At 38.0% G+C, this 21,091-nt stretch overlaps 2 protein-coding genes across 3 annotated transcripts in view; one reads left to right on the forward strand and one right to left on the reverse strand.

Moving 5' to 3' along the window:
- Positions 1-921: 921 nt before the first annotated feature.
- Positions 922-15,753, reverse strand: TARS3 (threonyl-tRNA synthetase 3). Its single transcript, XM_061347533.1, has 19 exons — positions 15,424-15,753; positions 14,747-14,833; positions 13,774-13,964; positions 13,118-13,241; positions 11,896-12,017; positions 10,989-11,106; positions 10,328-10,392; positions 10,011-10,089; positions 8,944-9,090; positions 7,427-7,525; positions 6,935-7,101; positions 6,251-6,413; positions 5,216-5,353; positions 4,694-4,771; positions 4,494-4,594; positions 3,252-3,356; positions 2,367-2,439; positions 1,508-1,622; positions 922-1,385 (listed from the first exon to the last, which is right to left on the reverse strand). The coding sequence occupies exons 1-19, from the start codon at positions 15,676-15,678 to the stop codon at positions 1,237-1,239; spliced, it is 2,376 nt and encodes a 791-aa protein (XP_061203517.1). The 5' UTR covers positions 15,679-15,753; the 3' UTR covers positions 922-1,236.
- A 1,718-nt stretch (positions 15,754-17,471) lies between these two features.
- The window catches only part of TJP1 (tight junction protein 1), a 192,554-nt gene continuing 188,934 nt past the window's right edge, over positions 17,472-21,091 (forward strand). Inside the window, exon 1 of one of the 2 annotated variants that reach the window (XM_061347543.1) lies at positions 17,472-18,849. In XM_061347543.1, coding sequence (XP_061203527.1) covers positions 18,432-18,849 — 418 coding nt within the window. In that variant the 5' untranslated portion in view covers positions 17,472-18,431. The remainder of the gene's footprint in view (positions 18,850-21,091) is intronic. The other variant, XM_061347544.1, reaches the window with a different exon arrangement.

Raw genomic sequence — 21,091 nt, forward strand, 5'->3', positions numbered from 1 at the left:
AATATCAACATGAATCAGCCTCCACAGCCCACCTTAATTCTGTGAAGTGGAACAGAACAGGGCCCTGGCACTTGCTGCTCTAATTTTTTCTTCTCCTTTAAGAAGGGAAAAAGCAGTGGGTAAAAACAGCTACCCAAACAACCTAATACAAAAACAGGCTGATTGAACACACGTCTCTACACCCATCAGGGACGTAAAGCACTAGGGTTTTATTTACGTAACACTTATGTGGTGTGTAGCATTTTCTGCTTCATTTCAGGGATATTTCAATCACAACAGCTACTGTTGTATAGCCTGGATGACTGGGTAACGTATTTATCTATGCATTGTAAGTAAAAAAGGCATATAAAAGCAAAAAATGTCATAAAAATTTATCTCAAGAACTGATTCTATTGCCTGCAAGGGTAACCAAAATAATTTCTAAGCATGAAGAAGTCAGATAAATGTGGCCACTAAATTCAAAGACGCTGTTTTAAAATTGTCATCTGCCCTGTTTCAGTGTTTTCAGTGTCCCAAACACGTACAGCAAAGTATTACAGTTTGTTCAAAGGTTTGCTTGTTCTAGAAAAAAAAAAAAAAAACAAATCAACAGCAAACGAACACTGGAAAAAATAAAACACTTCACACACACACGCAGAGAGGGTGGGTAATTCAATTTCATTCTTGGCAATCACCTTTACAAGAACCAAGTATCAGTCCAACTCAGTCAGTGCCTTGTACCACTCACATTTCCCGTTGACACTCACGTACTTGGAGCCTGTGAACATGAATTCAGGAAGAACCAAGCCATTTCCCCTGCCACTCCTCCACAAATAAATTTGATATAATCTGGAGTTCGGAAAATAAACAAACAAACCTCCAAAACGCCCCTGCTGCACCCGCCAAGCTTTGGTTTCCAGGTCACATCAGCAGTCACAGCAGCAGCCAGTGCAGCTCCCTGCCTCCCATTCCTCATGATTCATTTCCATAGCAAGCCCTGCACACTTTAGCACAGGTGTAGGCCTGTTAGAATTAAGCATTCTGCAGCTTGTACAGACTGGAATCCCATGCAACTGTTAAAGGAGTTGGCAGTTCCATCTGTCCTCTCATGCTGTTCCTAGAGCACCAACATTGCTACACGTGTTTATTTTGCGTATCCATTAAGTGAAAATTCCCAAATAAGCATTACTGCTGTACAGGAGGAAAGAAATACCATTTCACATGGGCAGCGAGTAATTATTTTTCCAAATGGCAACATCAGAATTCTTCTTCTGCATTTGGAATACGTGAACTCTTTAATTTCTTGAGTTTTTCAATAGCAGAAGATACTGAAATCTCTCCATGAACTTTGTTGTCTCTTGTTCGCACATTGACAGCATTATTTGCTTTCTCCTTCTCTCCAACCACTGCAAGACATAGCACAAACAATATAAAACTGATTACCTACATTACAAAACGAGAGGCTAGGCAAACTCTGTGCCTGCCATTAAAACTTAAATGGTACTCAGAAATGTGGTGCTGCAATTACCCAAGATAAAGTTATACTGGGCCAGCTGGGCATTTCTGATTTTCTTGTTTAATGTGCAACTTTGATCTAGATCCACATCGGACATAAATCCTGCTTCAAAAAATGTACTGCAAACCTAAAAAAACCAAAGAACAAAACACTCAGTATTACAGTATATATTCTACAACATAAATTTATATATGCTGTAATCCCTGATCTCTTCCAATAATTAATTTGTGTATATGCATAATTTTGCTCTTGTGAATCACTGTAAGTCCATTAAGTTATTGGAAGAAAACTGCACACACACTTGAGGGCTTAGCAGGACTCCAGTTAGAATACAACACAAGGTAACATCCATATCAAATACTTGCTGATTTCCTCATACAGCTACACTGCACAATGTCAGGAATGTTTCCTCACTGAGAAATAAAAAAGAAGAGAATGAACAAACCCAATTCTGCTTGCATTAAAGGAAAAGCAGGAGAAAGAGGTAAACCCAACCATGGTCAAATATAATGTAGTCAACAGTATACATGCTGGGAAATGGAAGAAATCAGCTCTGCCTCTAAGCAGATAATTCTGTAATGAAACAGTATACAAGGTTTGTCATCCAGAATGTTTTCTTCTCTAATAACTGCTCAAGTATGTACATAGTTACACAACCCAACACACTTGAAAGTTACATAAGGCTATCTCAGGCTTACACAAATTTTAGACTAAATGGAAAGATTTACACACACACACACACACACACACCACCCCCCCCAATAAATCTCTGAAATTATTACAGCATTCATTCTTTTTTCTAGGACAAACATTATTTGTCCTAGCTATTAAAAACTGCTTGCTACTATAAAAAGGAAGGCCCTACTCTCACCTGCTGTGCATATTCTTCAGAACTAGGTCCCACAGGCACAACCATGACCTGCCGTGGAGACAGCCAGAACGGCCTGGCAAGCAGGACAAGAAAAATATGAAATCAGTATGCATGTTACATTTGCATTATTATCCAGTCACTTTCCTAACAACAATTTCTTTACTTTATAAAAATATTTATGTTAGCTAAGGGTCTTGAAAAATAGGTTACCTTCCTCTTTTCAAGTTCACATAAAATAGTAAACAGATTGACTCCAGTAAAACAACATACACAGAACTTCTGTTTACTTCCCAGCTGAATTCAGAACTTCCAACAGAACTTGATTTTTCCATATGATTTCTAGGTTTTTTATATAATTTTATAGTGAAACGTGGTCAGGTAGGTGGCTAAAAGTAAAAATTACCTTTGCCTTAATACTTTCAATACATTCATGAAGAAATGCCTTCAGAGTTCATTCAAGATGAAACAATACATCTTACAAGTTAAAAAAATATTTCACATATTAGAACTAATTCATGTCTGCATTTGTGATTGCTTTACACCTTTACGTATGTCTAACATCTTCCCAGTACAATGCCATTATCTTTCAGAAGAAAGGAACAAGAATAATGCAGTACACATACATTCAATTACAATTCTTATTCCTGCTTTATTGTATGTTTTTTCCTGCAGCCTCATGAATTGAATTTCTGTTAATGAACGATCAATAAAAGGATACCATGCAACTTGGACCATAAAATTAAACTTCCTTTCTTGTAATCTTACCTACTCATTTTGAGACAATTCTAGGAATATTATTTTGCATTATAATATATGGGGCATAATGGAGGATCTCTACTTAATACGGTGCTAAACATCTCTTAGAAGTGTATTTGTGCCACATACCATTTTCCTCCATAATTTTCTGCTAGAATAGCTATCATTCTCTCCACGGATCCCAAAATAGCTCTGTGAATAATCACTGGTCTTTTCTTATCATCGCCATCCTTACTGAAAAAAGAATTAAGTTAAAAACCAAAAATCTCTCAGCTCACACAGAGATAATCCTGCTAACATTTCTGATTCTACTTTTCATGGAAAGACAAAATACAGTAACTTTTACTTACACGAAATCTAGTGTTTTTATTAAAAATACAATTTCAATCACCTGAGCTTTTAAAGGAATACTGAATGATCCAGTGACTTAAAATAGCCATGCCTATAGCTAATGGCATCAGCAGAAACACTTTGAAAAGACACTCAACTGACTCAGATCCATCTGGGCATTTTAATATTTATGTTCTTGGCTCTTATTTTTCCGCTATGTCTTGCTTTTATTTGGTTGCACATGATTTTACCTGATCTTACTGTTGATGTCTTTCCTTAAATTACAATCCTGTGATTAAAAACCTGGCTGCTGTTCATAACAGTATTATCACCTACCAAAGAGCTGAAACATCTAATGTAGAAGATAGAGCAGGACCAAAAAAACAATTATTCTTATTTTATCTTTCTCATCTAACTCTTTATAATAGGCAACATCAAATATATCAAGAAAAACAACCCAGAAAATGAGTGTTCAAGTCAATATGGGACTAAGGTTAAGTCACTCAGAGGATAAATATGCCTCTTCCTAGCTAGAAGCCAAAGTGAGATTTTCATTAAAAACTGGTTTTTGTTCCTCAAAGTGAACTTAATCTGATCAAAAAGAATGGAATACTTAATTACAAACATACTAGCTCCTTAAGACATGTTAGAATTTCTAAGCAATGTCTTCAAAGGAGACACAGTGACAAGGCTCAAAGTGAAAACTGACTCAGCGAGTCTCCTTTAGCATTATATACGATCAGTTGTCTTCAGATCTGGCAGACAACACAGATCAGGAAATTTTCCTGCAATCGACAGCATTTACATTTAAAGTGACCTACCATTACATTGAGGAAGTACCTTCATTTTCATGACTGAGTCCTCTACTAACCAGGGATGTTCTCCCTCCTCATCAGGCTGCTGCTGTACAGGCTCATCATTTGTTACGTGAGCAACAAAGCATCAGTACATGTCAGTTAAATGAGAATTACAGATAATGAAACTATCCTTTTGGGGGGTTTAATTATTTCAAAGATGAAGATATTTAGCTTAACCACTCACCCAACGTAAGTGAGATTAAACCGAATGGGTAGTTGGAAGTCAAGCTGGATAGTAGCACATTGATGGTACCTGCCAATAGCATCTTTGATTTTAATATCAATCTGTGAAGCAAAATAACACAGTTACTACATATACTCTGCCTGCATTGTGTCTCTATTATTACCCATCTCAAAGTTGTATTAAAATGCTGATTCACCAACCTTAGGACCATAAAATGCTCCATCTCCTGGATTCAAACTCCATTGCTCTCCAAAATTATTCAAGCTGTTTTGAAGTTGCTAATCACACACACAAAAACAAAAGAGAATAATTTATAAAAGGTATGGCAAGGCCTTTTATTGCTACAAGTCAAAGTATCCACCTCTGAAATACAGAAATACACGCAACATGACTCCTAATGGTCAAGAAATTACTCATTTATAATAAATAATCCTGAAATAAAAGTAGTTCTTTGTACAAATGTGATTAATCAGAAAAAAAAAAAAAATTAATAAAAAATAATCAGTTCAAAATAAGGGGCTAAGTAAGAATCAGAAAGCTCTCATTTTATACAGGAACTTTGCATATAATGTGACACTTTTCAATAAGCATTTTGAATAAGGACAATGCTTAGCACCCAATGTAAGCAATTCCACTTATTTTGCTATTCAACATGAAAGAACTTAGTTGAATATCCACCTCTGCAAACAGAAATATGAAAGGTTTGGTTTTAAATGAATTACCTTTTCTGCATGATTCCAGATCTCTAACTCTCCTAGATAATTTTCTGGTCTTGTAGAAAGATGCAGTTGAAAGGTAAAACCAAAGACAGCATACACTGACTTCAAGAAATCAAGACAGCTCTTAATTTCTTCTTCAATCTTAAACATAAACAGAATATATTAGTTAATTTTTTTACTTAAAAACATTATTGGATTTACTGAATTCCTCATCATCAGAATATGGGTCCATTAAACAAACAAAAACAATTAAAAAGGAAAGAAAAACCCAACAACACAAAACTACATCCTACAAACCCACATCTAGGCAATGGGTGAGGAAAGAACTGAGGCTGGTGTGGCTTAAAAGCATAGGAAGAAAAGTAATGGTCTTGTGAAGCCTGGGTTTCTGGAGCCAAACTGCACGAGTCAGACCTGACAAGTGTACATCAATTTATTCACACAGTTCTACTAAAGTTACAGCATTATTGACAAAACAAAGCATTTATTCAGCATCACTACAGAAAACAAAATGTGGTCGACAACTTATTCTCTTTGCATGGGGAGATGCAGAAAATTTTCACTTTCGGGATTTAGGTGCCCCATGAATTTTTCTAAAGGGACAACTTCTATGCAGTGAATCTTACTACGCAATTCACAATCAATAACATCCCTCAAAGAACATTGTTTGTTTTGATACAAATAACACAAAATTATGGCATTGCTATTTCAGAAACTTGTAACAGAAGTTCAACAGGCTACTGATTTCAGCAATATTGCAGAATGTTAAGAACTATGGCTAAGATAAGTAAGAAGGAACCACCTAAACCTAGCCAGAAACCAAAAAACCCCACAAAATGAACCATCAAAAGCAGTATTATGCTGCAAAGCAACACAACAGAAGAAGTTTGAGTTAAAATGCTTTAGGGATTTTTTTCTTGTTTAATGATGGTTTGCACTGGGAGGGGAAACGTTTGCAATCTTTTTGATGACTGGTAATGGGACAGGCCTGGTTAATTTTAGGGGATTGGTTTGGTTCGGGCTTATTTGTTTTTTTACCTGTTCTATTGTGCAAAAGATGTGAGCATCATCCTGTTGGAAGCGCCTTACACGAGTCAAGCCACTTAAAGTCCCAGAGAGTTCATTTCGATGAAGAACTCCAAAATCTGCAAGTCTAAGAGGCATTTCCCTCCAGGATCGTGGACGATGGGCAAACATCAAGCTAGAAGGAAAACAAAAGAACCTTCCTTTATCCTTCTCATAGAAGATTTAAGATGACACAGAAACTAAAAGAAGATCAGCACACGCAGTAATTAATTTTAAAGTACGTATTCATTTAGGTTGTCTGCATCCTAAAAGGCAGGCAAACAGAGAAAGTGCAGCACTTGAAATGTACTGCTAAAGACCACCTAGAAAAAACTCAGAGAGTATCAAGATTGCTTCATCTCTACCTTCTTTTGCTATACCAAAATTGATGCTTATCTCTACTGAACACAATTTGTGTTTGCTTAGTAGTACAGAATGTTATTAACATGCATAAACCTAGCTCACTTAGTGCAGACCTACTGAAAGATCCTCCTACAAGAATTACATCTGGTCTTCTTTGGGATGCTGTCATGGCATCTCTTTGGACACACTAGTTGCTTAAGTAGTCTGTTGTAAACATACATGGTAACATCATTTCACCTCAGGCCCACAAAAGATAAGTATAGTAAAATAAGTTTTTCAGTTCAGAGTACAAACCAATGTCCTGGACAATTCATTGGTTTAAGGGCAAAAGTTTCCTTCTCAATCTCAAAAGAGAACATATTTTCACTGTAGTGTTGCCAGTGTCCTGAAGCTTCCCAGAGCTTACTGTTGAAGATGTTTGGAGATACAACTTCAGTAAAATTACGCCTCCAATATTCATCCTATAAAACAAGTTTAACATTTAAAAGTTGATAGATATTTTGACAAGCAAAAGCCTTATTCTCTTTAATCATGTTCTTATGATGGTGATTTACTGGGAAGGCTAAAGGACTCCTACACGTAGGTTTTGCAAAACTGGAAAAAGCAGCTTTATTCTGCCGTATTTTCAAAAAGGTTAGGTCTCTATAGCCATAGTGAAAATCTGGTACATTTTTATATATACAGACATTTCTATTTCTGTGGATAATTCAGTGCTAAGAACGGCCTACCACCTCAGATCAACAACTGATATTAAGCTTGTTAGGAGTTACATTAGTATATACTCACTCTTATGAAATCCACAAGTGTATTATAGAGAAAGGCACCTCTGGGGAGGAAAAAGCAGCTTCCAGGACTCAAATCATGAAAGAAGAAGAGTTCTTGCTCCTAGGTAAAGTAAAATCAGAATGCTGTAACACCACTTCAGATGGAACTGCAGAACATGACTACTTCACACGTCAACACTGTTCACAGAGATGAAATATTACAGCAGGAAGATGATTTCCAGGTTTACAAGTTCTAAACAACAGTAGCTAATTTATATCTAGTTCTTACTCTCAGAAGTTTGTAGTAACAGTGGAATTCCATTTGACACTGTGTAAATATACTTAAGAGTTTTCCTCAAAATCCTGAAGCCTTGACCAATCACAGTAACCAAAGCAGTTAAATATATAATTATCATATCTGAAGGTTGATGGCTTAAGCTTGTGAGCAGGTCATTCTTTAATAGAATTGAGTCTCAAAACCGGCAGCTCAGTGGTGTGGCTGTGATACACCTTTAGAGAACCACAGCCTTGTCAGCATCTGTCCTGGGTTCAGCTGTACCAGTTATTTTTCTCCTTCTTAGTAGCTGGTGCAGTTCTGTGTTTTCAACTTTAGCCTGAGAACACTGCTGATAATACACAGATGCTTTTGCTTGTTGCTAAGTAATGCTTACTTTGATCACGGACTTTCTCCTTCCAATCCCTCCAGCAGCAGGGGGTGAAGGAAACAGGTGGAGAGTGAGGGCTGCATGGTTCTGAGCTACTGGCTGGGCTTAAGCCACAACAGCATCATAGATACTGGATACATAAACACTACATAAATTGTTTGATAGGTACTAGGCAATTTGGTTTTGAAAAGGCACAGAAGTAATCTTCTGCCAGCAAGCAGTGAGAAATTCATGCCTGCATCTTCTTGGCCAATGATGCCAACCTTCACGCACAAGTTATTCAAATAATTCACCTGTACTGTCCATTGTGCTTAAACACTCACAAAGCTGCTTTTCTCTTAAATACCCCCCCGTAAATCCGCCCTCTCTACAAAATCATAGCAAAGGTCACAACAATTAGGAGACCGCATGCTAACAGAACAGATACTGGGTCATAATCCTTGTGTCAATCCAAAGTCTTCCGACTTACACTCAAATAAGATTAACTCTGTTCATTTTAATCTAGTAGAGGAATACAGGAATGCTATCCATGACATCTCAAGTACTGCATGTATAAACACACAGCTACTACATTATTTATGCCTATAATAAAGAATGACAGAACCATACTATTTAAACAATTTCCAATAATTTCTCTCTTCTATGCAAAATACAGTGGCTTAGGTAGGATCTGAAAAGATTCTACACAAAAATGTTCAAGACACACTTTCCTAAAGCAAGAGACTACCCCATTACTTCCTCCCACTGTAAACATTTGTATGCAAGTGACGAGTTTGTAGAATTAAATTTGGAAAAACAAACAAAGAAAAACAACAAAGAAGAATTAGTTCTACTACAGAAGCATAAAAGAGAAGTAGACCATGAAATACTGTACCTTTCCAATTTTCCTATGATCCCGGTTTCTGGCTTCTTCTTGGAATTTCTCCCATTCCTTCATCATTTTGTTATCAGGAAAAGATATTCCATATATTCTCTGCAGAGTTTCCATGTCAGATTTTCCTTCCCAATACGTAGAAGAATTCTGATGTACAAATCCCATACTTTCAGTTATATAATCTCAGGGAAAGGAGGAATAAGCACTAATGCATTCAAATGTTGTGATTCCACCCCCCCATCCCCAGCCTCTGTGGGAAAAGAATTATATGCAGTCATCCATCATTTGTTGATAATACAAAGATTCTTGCATTGCCTTTTAGTCAGCATACTAAGACAAACTGAAGTGACCGGTGAAGTCACATTTTTATTATACTTAGGTACCTTGTTTTAAGTCATGGTGTGTTTTATGATCTCTCATTATATCTTCAAAAAAAGCAGGAATTGTTTATACTGAAAACATAATGCAGTAGGAAAACAGGAAAGACAAAATGAAACTAACTCAATGTGTCAGCTGAATGCTAGCTGTTTTCAAACTAACACAATCCCTGGAACTCAGAGTTCCATAAACTTGAGTTAAGAATCTGCAAAATCAACTATGATGAATGTTCACATGAGGTAGGCCATTGTACTACTAAGTGTAGTGTTGGCTGGAGATACTAGCACAGTACTGATACATTAGCTTACACACTGCACTTGTCCCCTGTGCATAGTATAATTGGTTCCACACCTTATCTAGTTACTCCTAGTTTGAGTACTTTTGCAGTGCTCTTCATTATAGCCTAAGCATACATGATACTGTACCAATACTCCAACAAAAAAGACACTATTAACTTTCAGTGATGTAGTATTGTGATGGTCATTCCAAGGTCAGTAAACCTTGGAAGCAGATGAAAGCCTGTCGTTCAATAGAAGCTGGGAAAGAAATGAAGGGCTATTTTCAGAATAAGCAAAGAAACAATCCAAAGGATTTTAGCATTACCACTTCAGGAGAAATAAATTCATGAATAAATCAAAACCTGACCCATAGTTTACTTAAGTTTTAATGCACAGTTGTTTTAAACCTACCTTTAGTATTTTAAGGGCCTTGATTTTTCCTGTGTGTCTCACATGTGGACCCCTGCAGAGATCAATCAGTGGACCACATCTATACACCACAAGAAAAGAAAAATGTTTATTTCAAAACACTTCAGCATTTTTAAATGCATCACTAATGGCAAACAAGTTAATGCTTAACATATTCAAAGCCACCATTAAGTATATATTTGCAACACTGCAAATTCAAGAAAAAACACCACCAAAAAACCCCCACAAAAAATTATTCTCTCAATTTAAACAAAATATACCTAAGAACAGAAATATTTTGTACCTTTTAATTTTCTTACCTGTATACTGTAGTAGTTGCTGTGTTCACCTTCTCATGAAGGATACGACACTTGAACTTGTTATACTGTGTGAAGAAACATCAAAAGTCAGAAATATCAATAAAATGCCTAAAAAATTGTATTTCAAATTTATATTTTAAAATTATTAATAATGCAAATGCAACAGTAAAAGATGTAACTAAAAATCATACGATCACGTATACATAAGCAAAACTTCAATATCGTTCTAGAAGAGTTAGAAAACAAGAGAGGAAAGAGACAAAAATACCATTTTCCTGTGGATGTGTTAAGTGTTGTGATTATTAGCTGATAGCCTCAAAGTATTCTGAAAGGCAGTTAAAAGTACAGCAAGACTGGCAATATTCACTGTATAAAAGCATCCTTCCTGACTTGTCTCTGCAAGTGAACCTGAATGAATATATGCCTTTTGTATACTAATTTCTTCGTCATCTCACTGAACTTGAGGTGTTTGTGTGTAGTAACGAAAAGTTATTATTACTGCCCTAGACACTTGAGAGGGACATGAAGAGTGGGAAAAAGGATGCTATTCTTTGTTTTACTAGACAGGTACTACTCTGATGAGTCAGTCACATGCCATATTTTATGTAAGTTAATTCTAAAAGATCACTGTATCAGAATTACAGCTGCTCTAAAGACCCACCTTAAACATGTCTAAGAGGATCTCCTTTTTGACTTCCAGCCTTTCAAAAGGCTGCTTCTCTTTTATTATATTTTTACAGCGGTTCTCTAGCAGTGGGAATTCGGTACTAGATACACCTCTAAACAAAAAAGACACAGGCAAAGAAATATAAATTAGTTATTTTGTTATTCCCATTTTTAAATGACCACTTTCTAGCGGTCTAATTTGAAACACATGGAATGTCTTCTTGTGATTTGTCACGGTATTCTCCTTGTTTCTTACAATCAGCTGTGCTTTCAGACACTAAACTCAGAAACACAAATGGCATCACCATGAACAAACCCACTGCCATCACTCCCAGAACATTTAAATGCCTGGAAGATCTGCAACTCAAAGTATACCTGATTTAGGAAAAAAAGAAGAAAAAAAAAAAAAAAAAGAAAAAGGCTCATCCCAGCTGCTGGACCTAGTTATCAGCTGATGCAGATTCAGTGCTCTCCCTGACAACACAAAGATAAACAAGTAAAAACCAGAACTGTACACAAGGATTAGAAAAGTAGTAAATGCCTATATGATTTAAGTGTATACGTGCTATTTCTACAAGTGACTATGGCGCTTTGAAACCAAAGTCCCTTGAGTCTTCATGGAAACTTGTCTCCTCTATCTCCTGGAACTTCAGACAGTTTCCCTAAAGACACTACATTTTTTACAGCACATTCAACAGCCGCAAGTCTTACTGAAGACTGCTCTTGAACTTAAATATACACACACTCTCAATATGTATGTACACACAGATTAACCAGTCAATTTAAAACCATACTAGATATACAATTTTACTTTTAAAATGCAGAAACATGACTGAACAAAAATCATTCTAATACAGAGTTTCAATACACAGTATTAAAGTATAAAATTAAAGAAATTTTACCTATCTTCAATATACATGTCATAATAAAATCCATTCTCAATTGGTGGTCCATAGCATAAGCAGCCCCCAAAATAATCTTCCATGGCCTCTCCAAGAATATGAGCACTTGAATGCCAATAAACCTACAAATAAAGTCAGGTGAGCAAGTGACGGGGTCACTGACATTGTGTAACTAAAAAGAAAAAAGAGGGGTATATCTGCAGATGGGTTATACACTGGAATTAATGTTTTTTGAATTCTGAGAGAGTGTAACCATTTCCTGTTTTCATTTTGAAGTATGCTAAATGGCTAATATAATGGCAAACGTAGCAATAAAGCCTCAATGTATTTCAGACTGAAAGATTATATCTCAGCACAATTCTGTCACCTTAGTACTTGTACCTTGTTCATTTATTAGTTCGTTTCCAGCCAGTTAAAAGCCTATGCAGTACTAACCACATCTAAAGCAATGTAGCCGATTAGTTACCATTGTTCAAATACAGTACATTTATCAATTGGACTGTAAACCACATTACCTGAAATGTCAGGAGAGGGGAACCAACAACCCAGTAGATCAACACCACTCTTATGTCCCAAGTCCCTATTAATTCAGGCCACTTTGTAGTCACTGTTGCAAGATAAAGCCTTTACGGTCTCCTGAAATGCCTCAAACAAGCATGAATAATTCTATGATAAAATTAAGTCTAATCCTAGTGAGTAAAGACAAACACGGGTTTAAGACTGAATCTATTAAAAAACCCCAAACTTGGATGTGTCACAAAGTATATTGATAGTTTAACGGACTAAAATATGCTTGCATAAGTTTTTAATGAACAGTGCTAGGCCAAGGAAGTGTAGATTTCACTTATGACTCTACTCTGATACTGGGAAATTTTTAAAAACCTGTAAGCCAGCCTCACTGTTTCTTTCAGTATCTGATCTTCAAACACAGCGAGTCAAACCACAGAACGTTTCTTAGAACACATCAGACTATTTCAAGTTAGCATACAAATACAGAAATTTGCTATGGGTCTTGTTTGAGAAGTAACTTTTTTATGTAAAAGGGAAGAAAGGAGCACCAAGATTTTATTCACTTACAGATTGTAGGTACTTAGTATCTAATCTTTGTCAAATCATGACAAATAGATTACTTGAATAGTTTGAGGATTTTTTATTCTTAATTCAGGATTTAAAAACTATAATGCTGCAATCAATTTCACCCTTCAATCAAGCGTTTACTCACAGCTTTTGCTTCTTCATTATCAAACATAAGCAGCTCCAGAGTACAATCTCCCTCCAGTGGACGATCCAGGTCCCACAGTTCACCATTCACTTTCGCTATGACTGCATCTGCAGCCATCGCTTGACTAAAAACCACAAATAACACAAGACCAAATATTTAGGTTCAGATTTGCAAAAGTGCTTAGTTTTCTAAACCCCATGCCACCCCACTCACATCTCATAGCATCTAAAGACCTCGAATTTTTGTTTCTGTGGTCTTCCTACTTTTATAGTATAGACCCGTAAGGTCTGAAAGTTTCATTCAGTGGTTTTCAGTCCTGGAGGAAAAACTAACAACAGTTTCTACCATTATCTGGTAATTCACAAAAAAAAAAAAACAGATGTCTGTACTCATTCCTAGCAGTCTCACTGATTGTTACATTTTTTAAATGGAAGCAAGCATTATGATCCCAGCACATAACTTCAAGTATCACTCAGATCAAGGACTTCATCCAGCTGCTTCTTCTGCATTAAGTTTCAATGCTTTCCAAATAAAGCAGCTTAAGAGACTCACCGTTCACTGACCATGGCATATATATTTTATGCAACACAGTAGAAACTACTGATTGTAACAGATGTATCACTGCAAAAGTGCAGCTCCTTGAATCTGCAGGTTACCTAATTCCTACAGCTAACTGATATGGTGTCGTTTTCCAGGATTCCCCTTCAGCCACCTTTCCATCTGTCAGAGTAATTTTGATAGGTTTGCTTTGGTTGGCCACTCTGTAAGCTAGCAAAGCATCATGTTCTTTTTTCAGTGCTTCGTAAAGCTTCAGTCTGTCTTCTATGAAGCTTCGCTCACGCTGTAGCTGTAACAAAGAAATTAAATCATACATGTATGTAGCTGTAAAAGAAATAGAAGACAACTATTCAGTGTTCATTCATCCCTAGAGATTCCAACTGAGACCAGATTTAACTGTACCAGAATTTACACTACCATGCAGTAAAGCATTTCATAAATAATTATACACAGGATAGTCCCCTCCAACTTGCTATTTTATAATGGCTTTCCAATTCTCCACTGCATCTTCAGCAATCTGGGCCTAAATGGCTTTGTGAGTTTGACTTTATAAAGCAGCCTGTATTCCTGTCCCAGAACTTGTATTCGACTGACATTCCTGAGAAACTTGGGTAACTCCAACAAGCCCTCACTTCTGCCAGTTCATTCAAAGCATCAGATTCAAATAAGATAGTTGATGGGAAGTTTCCTTTAGCCTGGCATCAGGCTAACTATTAACATCTACTGAACTACAGCTAGTGTTGCCAACATCTGCCTTCAGTCATCATGAACACTGTTTACCTATTCAGGAGCTGCCACTCTCTTCAGGAACCACAGTACCCTGACCCTTATTTCTCAATAGCCCAAATCATTTTATGACATAAAAAGTAGAGATATAAGAACGTATAAGTAAGTCTACTAATTACATGCAAGATGAAGCTCTTTTTTTCTACATGCACACTATAGCAAGCCTTCTTCCCAAAATCTGAGATTTCAAAACATAACAAAAGTATTCCAGATTTCAGCACTTTTTTCTGAATCTAGCCAAACAACAGTCCTTCTTCTGTTATGCTGTATAAAATAATCACTTACATCATTCTGATGTAGGTTCACAGCTTCTTTTTTCTTTTCCTCTTTAGTTTGAGTCACCACAACAGTTGGACTTGCACCGGAGACTTTCTGAAAACAGTGATAATATTAAGCATACCCCTGTATCGTTAAGACTTTGCCCAGAAACAAAACAAATCAGGTAATATTGGGCTAAAAGGTAACTACAACCAAGACATGCCCTTAATACAGATGAAAGACTTCTCATAACACATCTGAACTGCATCCTTTTGATGTTCAGCAGGCATGGCAATGCTGCTCACCAAGCAGAATCTTCCCAACACGATCTCCACAATTTTACGACTACAGCCACCGCTGGCAAACTCTTCCCAGTGAGACCCAGGGCGATTAAAACAGCCTAGGGAGTCACAAGCACAAGTTTCGGCGGTCTAATGTACACCACCTCTGGGCAAAGGGAGGGCTATTGGGAGCAGCGCTGCCGAGCGCTCCGGGCACACGAGGAGTGCAGAGACACGAGGCAGGCCTGCGACCGCCGTGGGCTGGGGCTTGGAGCTTCGCCCCGTGAGCCCCTGTTGGACCCCGGCTCCCCGGAGAGGCCTGGGCAGCCCCAGAGCGACGCGGGCGCTCGCCCCCGCCAGGCCGCCATCCTCCCCGGCAGGTCCTGAGGAGGGCCCCGCGGGTGTCCGCACCCCGGTTGCTACCTCGCCTCCGGCCGGGGGCTCCGCCGGCGCTACCCTGCCCAGCTCGGCCGCCAGACTGCGGCGCAGGTGCAAGAGGCGGTAGCGCAGCTTCTCGTTCTCGGCCCTCAGCCGCTGCAGCTCGGGGCTGCAGGCCGCGGGACAGTCCGGCGCCTCCTGCCCCTTCAGCTGGGCGACCTCCGCCGTCAGCCAGAGCAGCTCCTGCTCCTGCCGCGACAGGCGCAGAGACACCACCTCAGCAGCCGCCGCCGCCGCCATCTTCCCGCGGCAGCACCGCACTCGCTCCGCCCCTCTACGGCGGAACGTGCTCGGCACCGCCCCCAGCTCTGCCGCTCCGCCCCATCCTCCGCCCCGCCCCGAAGCCGCCAGGCCCGGCCCCCTCCTTTCCGGAACTGTCCGCGCACTGGCTTAGTGGGAACTCCTGGGGCTTGGCAGGGGTGGTTATTGGTGTCGTTGTCCGTGCCTCTAAGCGGGCAAATAGCGTTTTGTAGCTCTCTGTGCTGTGGTGCTCGTGACGGCTGAGCAGTTGAGAAGTGTCAGTATTCACAACTCGTGCATGAGTCGGTTTTTTCAATTTGCATTTTTCATTTGAACCAATTCTTTGCTCCTTTTCTAAAGAGATGCAACTTGGCAACACCTGTGACTATCACTTTACTATAGGTCTCTTTTGTTTGAGGATAGACTGTCATGGGCAGAACTGCTATGAACATACATAAAAATAGGACATACTCTATAGCTTCCTTTAAAAAAAATCGTTATTAATCTGACATTGTGTAGAATTTATTACTCCATTTAGGACACTGATGACAGTCTGTTATCAGAACACCCCACAGGTCTAGTTTTGAGGTTAAACCCTGAGAAACGTATTCACAGTATCACAGTATGTTAGAGATTGGGAGGGACCTCAAAAGATCATCTAGTCCAATCCCCCTGCCGGAGCAGGAACACCTAGATAAGGTTACACAGAAACGTGTCCAGGCGGGTTTTGAATGTCTCCAGAGAAGGAGACTCCACAACCTCCCTGGGCAGCCTGTTCCAGTGTTCTGTCACCCTCACTGAGAAGAAGTTTCTCCTCAAGTTTAAGTGGAACCTCTTGTGTTCCAGTTTGTACCCATAACCGTATTCAGGTTATGTCCTCTCATCTTTGGGCACTGTCTTATGAGCCCCAACCCTGTAATTCTGGCCTTGCTGTAGCATTTACTGAAGTAGTGGAAAAACTTACCATCAGAAGTTAGAGTGACTGAGAAGGCAGAAGATGCTGTCTAACTTGTGTGGAGTACTAGGCTTTAACAGGATCTTTTCCCTTCTATCTCAAAAGTAGAACGCAGTTTGGGGGGTGGGGAGGCAGGCATGAGGTTTCATTGGAAACATGGAAAGAATGTGGGAGGGAGTATTTGTACTACCCCTATGGAAGTTCAAAAATCAGAGAATCTTTAGAATCAGGCTTATAAAGGAGTCTTTACATTTAAAGGTTGCCTGGATGTGCTAGCCCTTTCATATAGGTTGGCTCCTTTCTCTGCCTACTGCATATTACCTTTGTTTAGCTGAGCTACCTGACTAATAGTTACGATATATAGCAGATGCCTTTCACAAGCTATCTTCCCCCAAGGTCATCTTTCATGTGGTGTGTGATGCCTTGCAATACACAGGTAGCTCTACCTGAGCAGATCAAAGACGATTACAGAAGCAGCACAAGAATCCCACTACTATGGTCAATAATCCATAACATTTTAAACTGGGACCACTAATGTGGCTTAAAATAACAAATAATTCCACTCGTCCTTACTCCAGATACTGTGTTACATACAAGGCTTATTATATCTAAAACAGCCCCAAGGTGACAGGCAATGCTTCCAGTTCTGTGAAGCCTGGCTAGTTAATTGTTCAGATGGTGTTATACACAATGAAATACCGAAATTATTATATGGCCAATGGTTAACTTAATGCTGACTAACAAATACTTGAAATTTCAGAAACAGAAGCAGCCTGATAGAATGATACAGTGCTTGCATGCTAAGATTATAAGGACTGAAAATATGATAAAACTTGTTTTCCTAAAAGGTTGTCAAAATATTTTTTTGCTGTATAAAAGGTAAAGTACCCTTAAGAAAACTGCAGATGAAGCCACACGAGTGAGACCATGGATGCTTTAGAAGTAATGAAAACAGAAGAAATAGACTAAGAAACAGGAGAAGGAGAAGAGGGAGGCAGGAAGTACTTATACCTTTTCTATACAGGGAACTTATTTTGACTGAAAATATGAAAACAAGACCAAAAAGTCCCTGTATTAAGTAGCATTTGCATAAGGGAGGTTATGTAATGTGTGATCCTCAATGAATGATCATGAGTGGCAGAACACCTCCACTAGGATTGCCGTAATCTCCACTGTTAAACCTGGTTCACTAAATGGACGCTATATGGTGGTTTATTTTGCTTTGACACATCTTAAAGATCCAGATATGCAAAAATGTAGCATACTTCACAAAAAAAGGTCATACTCTGTAACCTTTTATTTACCTTTTGCATATAGGATTACAAAATATTTATAGAAATGTGCTTTCTGAATGCATAAATCCATTGCTTTGTAAAGCAAATATTTTATGAAAGAATAAGAAGTGGAGGAGATTTAGACTGTGGTTTGGGTATGGCCTCTGAGGAATACAAAATTAAAGTGTACAGAAGACACTTCATCTTATATCATGTACCAGCTTGCACAGATTATTCCAGTTTGATCAGCTGTCTCGTTGAACAAATTATTTTTTCAAAGGGATATCTTTGAAGAGCAGTTACAGAATTAAAAAGTAACAGTAACTAAGCAATTCTCAGTCTCATCATTACGGTTCAGAAGCTGTTAACAGTTGTGAAGGGCTAATTAGTATAATGTAATCCTCTTAGGAGTCTGCAGGCATTGAGCTAGATTTCTTTGTAATTTGTGTGTAGGCCTTCTTATTCCATTAGAATTACAATAATTACAGACAGCAGTATGTATTTGCATTCTATCCATCCACATTATGTTTACTTTGCATACTGACTACTGCACAATAAATGCAGAAGTAGAATTTTCTATTTTTTTTTTAAATATAAAAATGTTTGGAAGAACAGCCAAATCTTGGTTTTATAACTGCACAAAATCTATGAAAAGAGAAAATGAAAACAGGAGTAAGTGGCTTTCTGAAATCCCAAGCAAGCAGAGAGAGAAAATACTGGATGAGCTGGATGTGAACAAAGTGCTGTCATATTTGGTTTACAAGAGAGTCTTTTCCTTGGAGGAATACAAAGACATTTGGTCTCAGGAAAGCTACAAGAAGAGAACGGAGTATTTTTTCGATAAACTCTCTTTAAAAGGCCCAAGTGCTTTCTCTGCTTTTTGTTCCATTTTGGAGGAGGTCTGTCCTAACTTGCTGACATGCTTTCTCCTTGGCTATGAAGGTAAGGTTACTGCTCTGAAATGCTTAAGTATATATTAGTAATGTCTTGGAATCCTTTTACACTAATAGTTATTTGCTATAATTAGTGTTTACTTTCTCTCTTGCACTAAACAAGAGAGAGTTATTTGCTGTCTTTGTGTTTTTTTTGTTATAGAAAAGAAAATAATGGGAAGGAAAATTCATTAAACAAATACATATTATTGTCATACTTTAAATGTTTAAACTGGTAGCAAGATACTGTATATTAACATTGCTGCTACTAATGAGTAAGAGTCAGGATAAAGAAAAGGATTCCTAAGTACTTCTGATAATGCTTAGCTCGGAAATGTGACACCGATCTTTTACTTTCTCCCCCATTTTTGAAATATTTAAAAATAGATTGAGAAGTTCTATAGGCGTAGTTGTCTCGGTAATTGATCCCTTTCACAGTCTTCTTGTAAGTCACATTATTTACTATACCTATCTGTAAACAACTGCATGAAAAGGATCGCATTACTAAATAACAATACAATTACAGTAAAGCAGAATGTTATTTGGACATTAGGCACTGTTCATACTTAATAAATAATGTTTTACTAGATATTAGAAAATACAATGTGAAAAAAATTGTGCAGAGTGTTTACAATTATATCGTAGTGACCTATTTTTACTATTTGTTATATTCCAAATTTGAGTCTTTCAAGTGAGCTAGAGTTTTCTTAGCAACAACTGCAAGGTTGTTATATACAGAATGTCCTGTTAGAATTTAATCAAATAGTCATGTCTCTTACCAGTCCGTTAAGTAACAGGTTTAGACACCTTAGTATTACAACTATTTACACAAAGAACTCAGTGAGGCTGAGTACTGTAAGGATTTTAATAAATTAAACAACTAAAATCTAAACCCATGTTTACCTTAAAAATATATGCAGTCTGTGCCCTCTCTTGAAAACCCAGTTACTTTTAAAACTGACAGAGATCCAACTACTTGAGAAGGCAACAGATATTTTACCATAATCTACTTATAAACAGATGCCCATTTAGTGCATCTTTTTATGATCCATTTACAGCACGGTTTTATGGCACAAGAAAATCAAAGGAGGTCCACAAATGTTGTTGGGGATTTTAATACATGTATAATTTAGTTCATGGACAGCTACATTATGAAAAGTCTACTTAGGGCCTCTTTACCCTATCATATTTTTAAAAGAGCATACAAATACAAATTCAACTGATTACATTATAAAGCAAGGTCTTTTGGAACACACATTTTGGAATAAAGTTTGGGCTTCCTCTGAATTCCTTGCAGAGACAGCACAGAGAGATTTTTTGTTCTGTAGCACCTAACGTTTCATGCAGAGGCCTGTCACAGAACAGATTTAAGTCTTTAAATGGTTGGTAGAGGGTTTTGGGGGTTGTACTGTTATAAAGGGTGATGGCCTTGGCATTTGGGTCAAATCAAGGACTCTGTCTCCCTGACAACATCATAGTAGATACAGAGAAAAAATAAGAAAGCCAGTGGTGCATATTTCCAAAAGAGTAAAGGATACTGTTTGAACAGTGTCCCCAATCCATTCTGTCTGTGGCTTGTGTAGGCAGAAAATTGCCTTGGGCTGCGTTAGCTCAGCCACTATTAAAATCTTTCCTCCTTCCCCTCCCCCAGTAGCATATATCAAATGGGCAAAGCTAGTTTTAGAATTCGTTATTGCTAACAAAAGTATATTGGATAGCAGGCAAAGAAAAACATATGCTATATATTCACATTAATTCATGGCCATAATCTGTTTAAATTCACGTATGCATATATTGCTAATTCAATTAAATGGATTACACATTGTGGATTTTCATGCATTTCAGATTTTTATAGATTGATTTTGATAAACCCTGTTACAAGGTACACAGAAAGGTAGGATGAAAAAGAGCATTGATCATTTGTTCAGATTTCTGTTATTTTTTTCTCTACCCTATAAAAGCAATTGATAGGAGAAAGGAATCACAAGGGAATGCTGTCTAGATGCATGATGAGAAGTTGCTATGTCTGTGCTATGTGGCTTCAATAGACCACCTAACAGCAGTTGTGTGCCATCCTGTCCACTGTACTTGTTAGAGAGGCTCTTCCTGGCAGCTAACTGAGCATACAGAATAGAATCAATCCCCATTATTGATCAGCTGCATATACAGCAGGGTCCAGTTTCTGTTTTCTGGACCTGCCTGTTTTGGCAGATGTTTCCATTGTCTTCATGCCCTACAGAAAGAATCATTTG

Source organism: Neopsephotus bourkii, unplaced genomic scaffold (assembly GCF_033783945.1).
Source record: "Neopsephotus bourkii isolate Nb327-2 ecotype Australia unplaced genomic scaffold, CSIRO-AGI_Nbou_v1 NB_318, whole genome shotgun sequence".
In the NCBI taxonomy this organism is placed as follows: Eukaryota; Metazoa; Chordata; class Aves; order Psittaciformes; family Psittacidae; genus Neopsephotus; species Neopsephotus bourkii.

Bases quoted from the DNA above. Each gene is read 5' to 3' on its own strand.
- TARS3 (XM_061347533.1), bottom strand. From the start codon at position 15,678: ATGGCGGCGGCGGCGGCTGCTGAGGTGGTGTCTCTGCGCCTGTCGCGG. The intron at 10,393-10,988 runs GTGGGTCTTTAG...TTCTTCACACAG, and splicing joins TCCTCTTAGACATGTTTAAG to TATAACAAGTTCAAGTGTCG. The intron at 1,386-1,507 runs GTAATTGCAGCA...TATGTCTTGCAG, and splicing joins CCAGTATAACTTTATCTTGG to TGGTTGGAGAGAAGGAGAAA.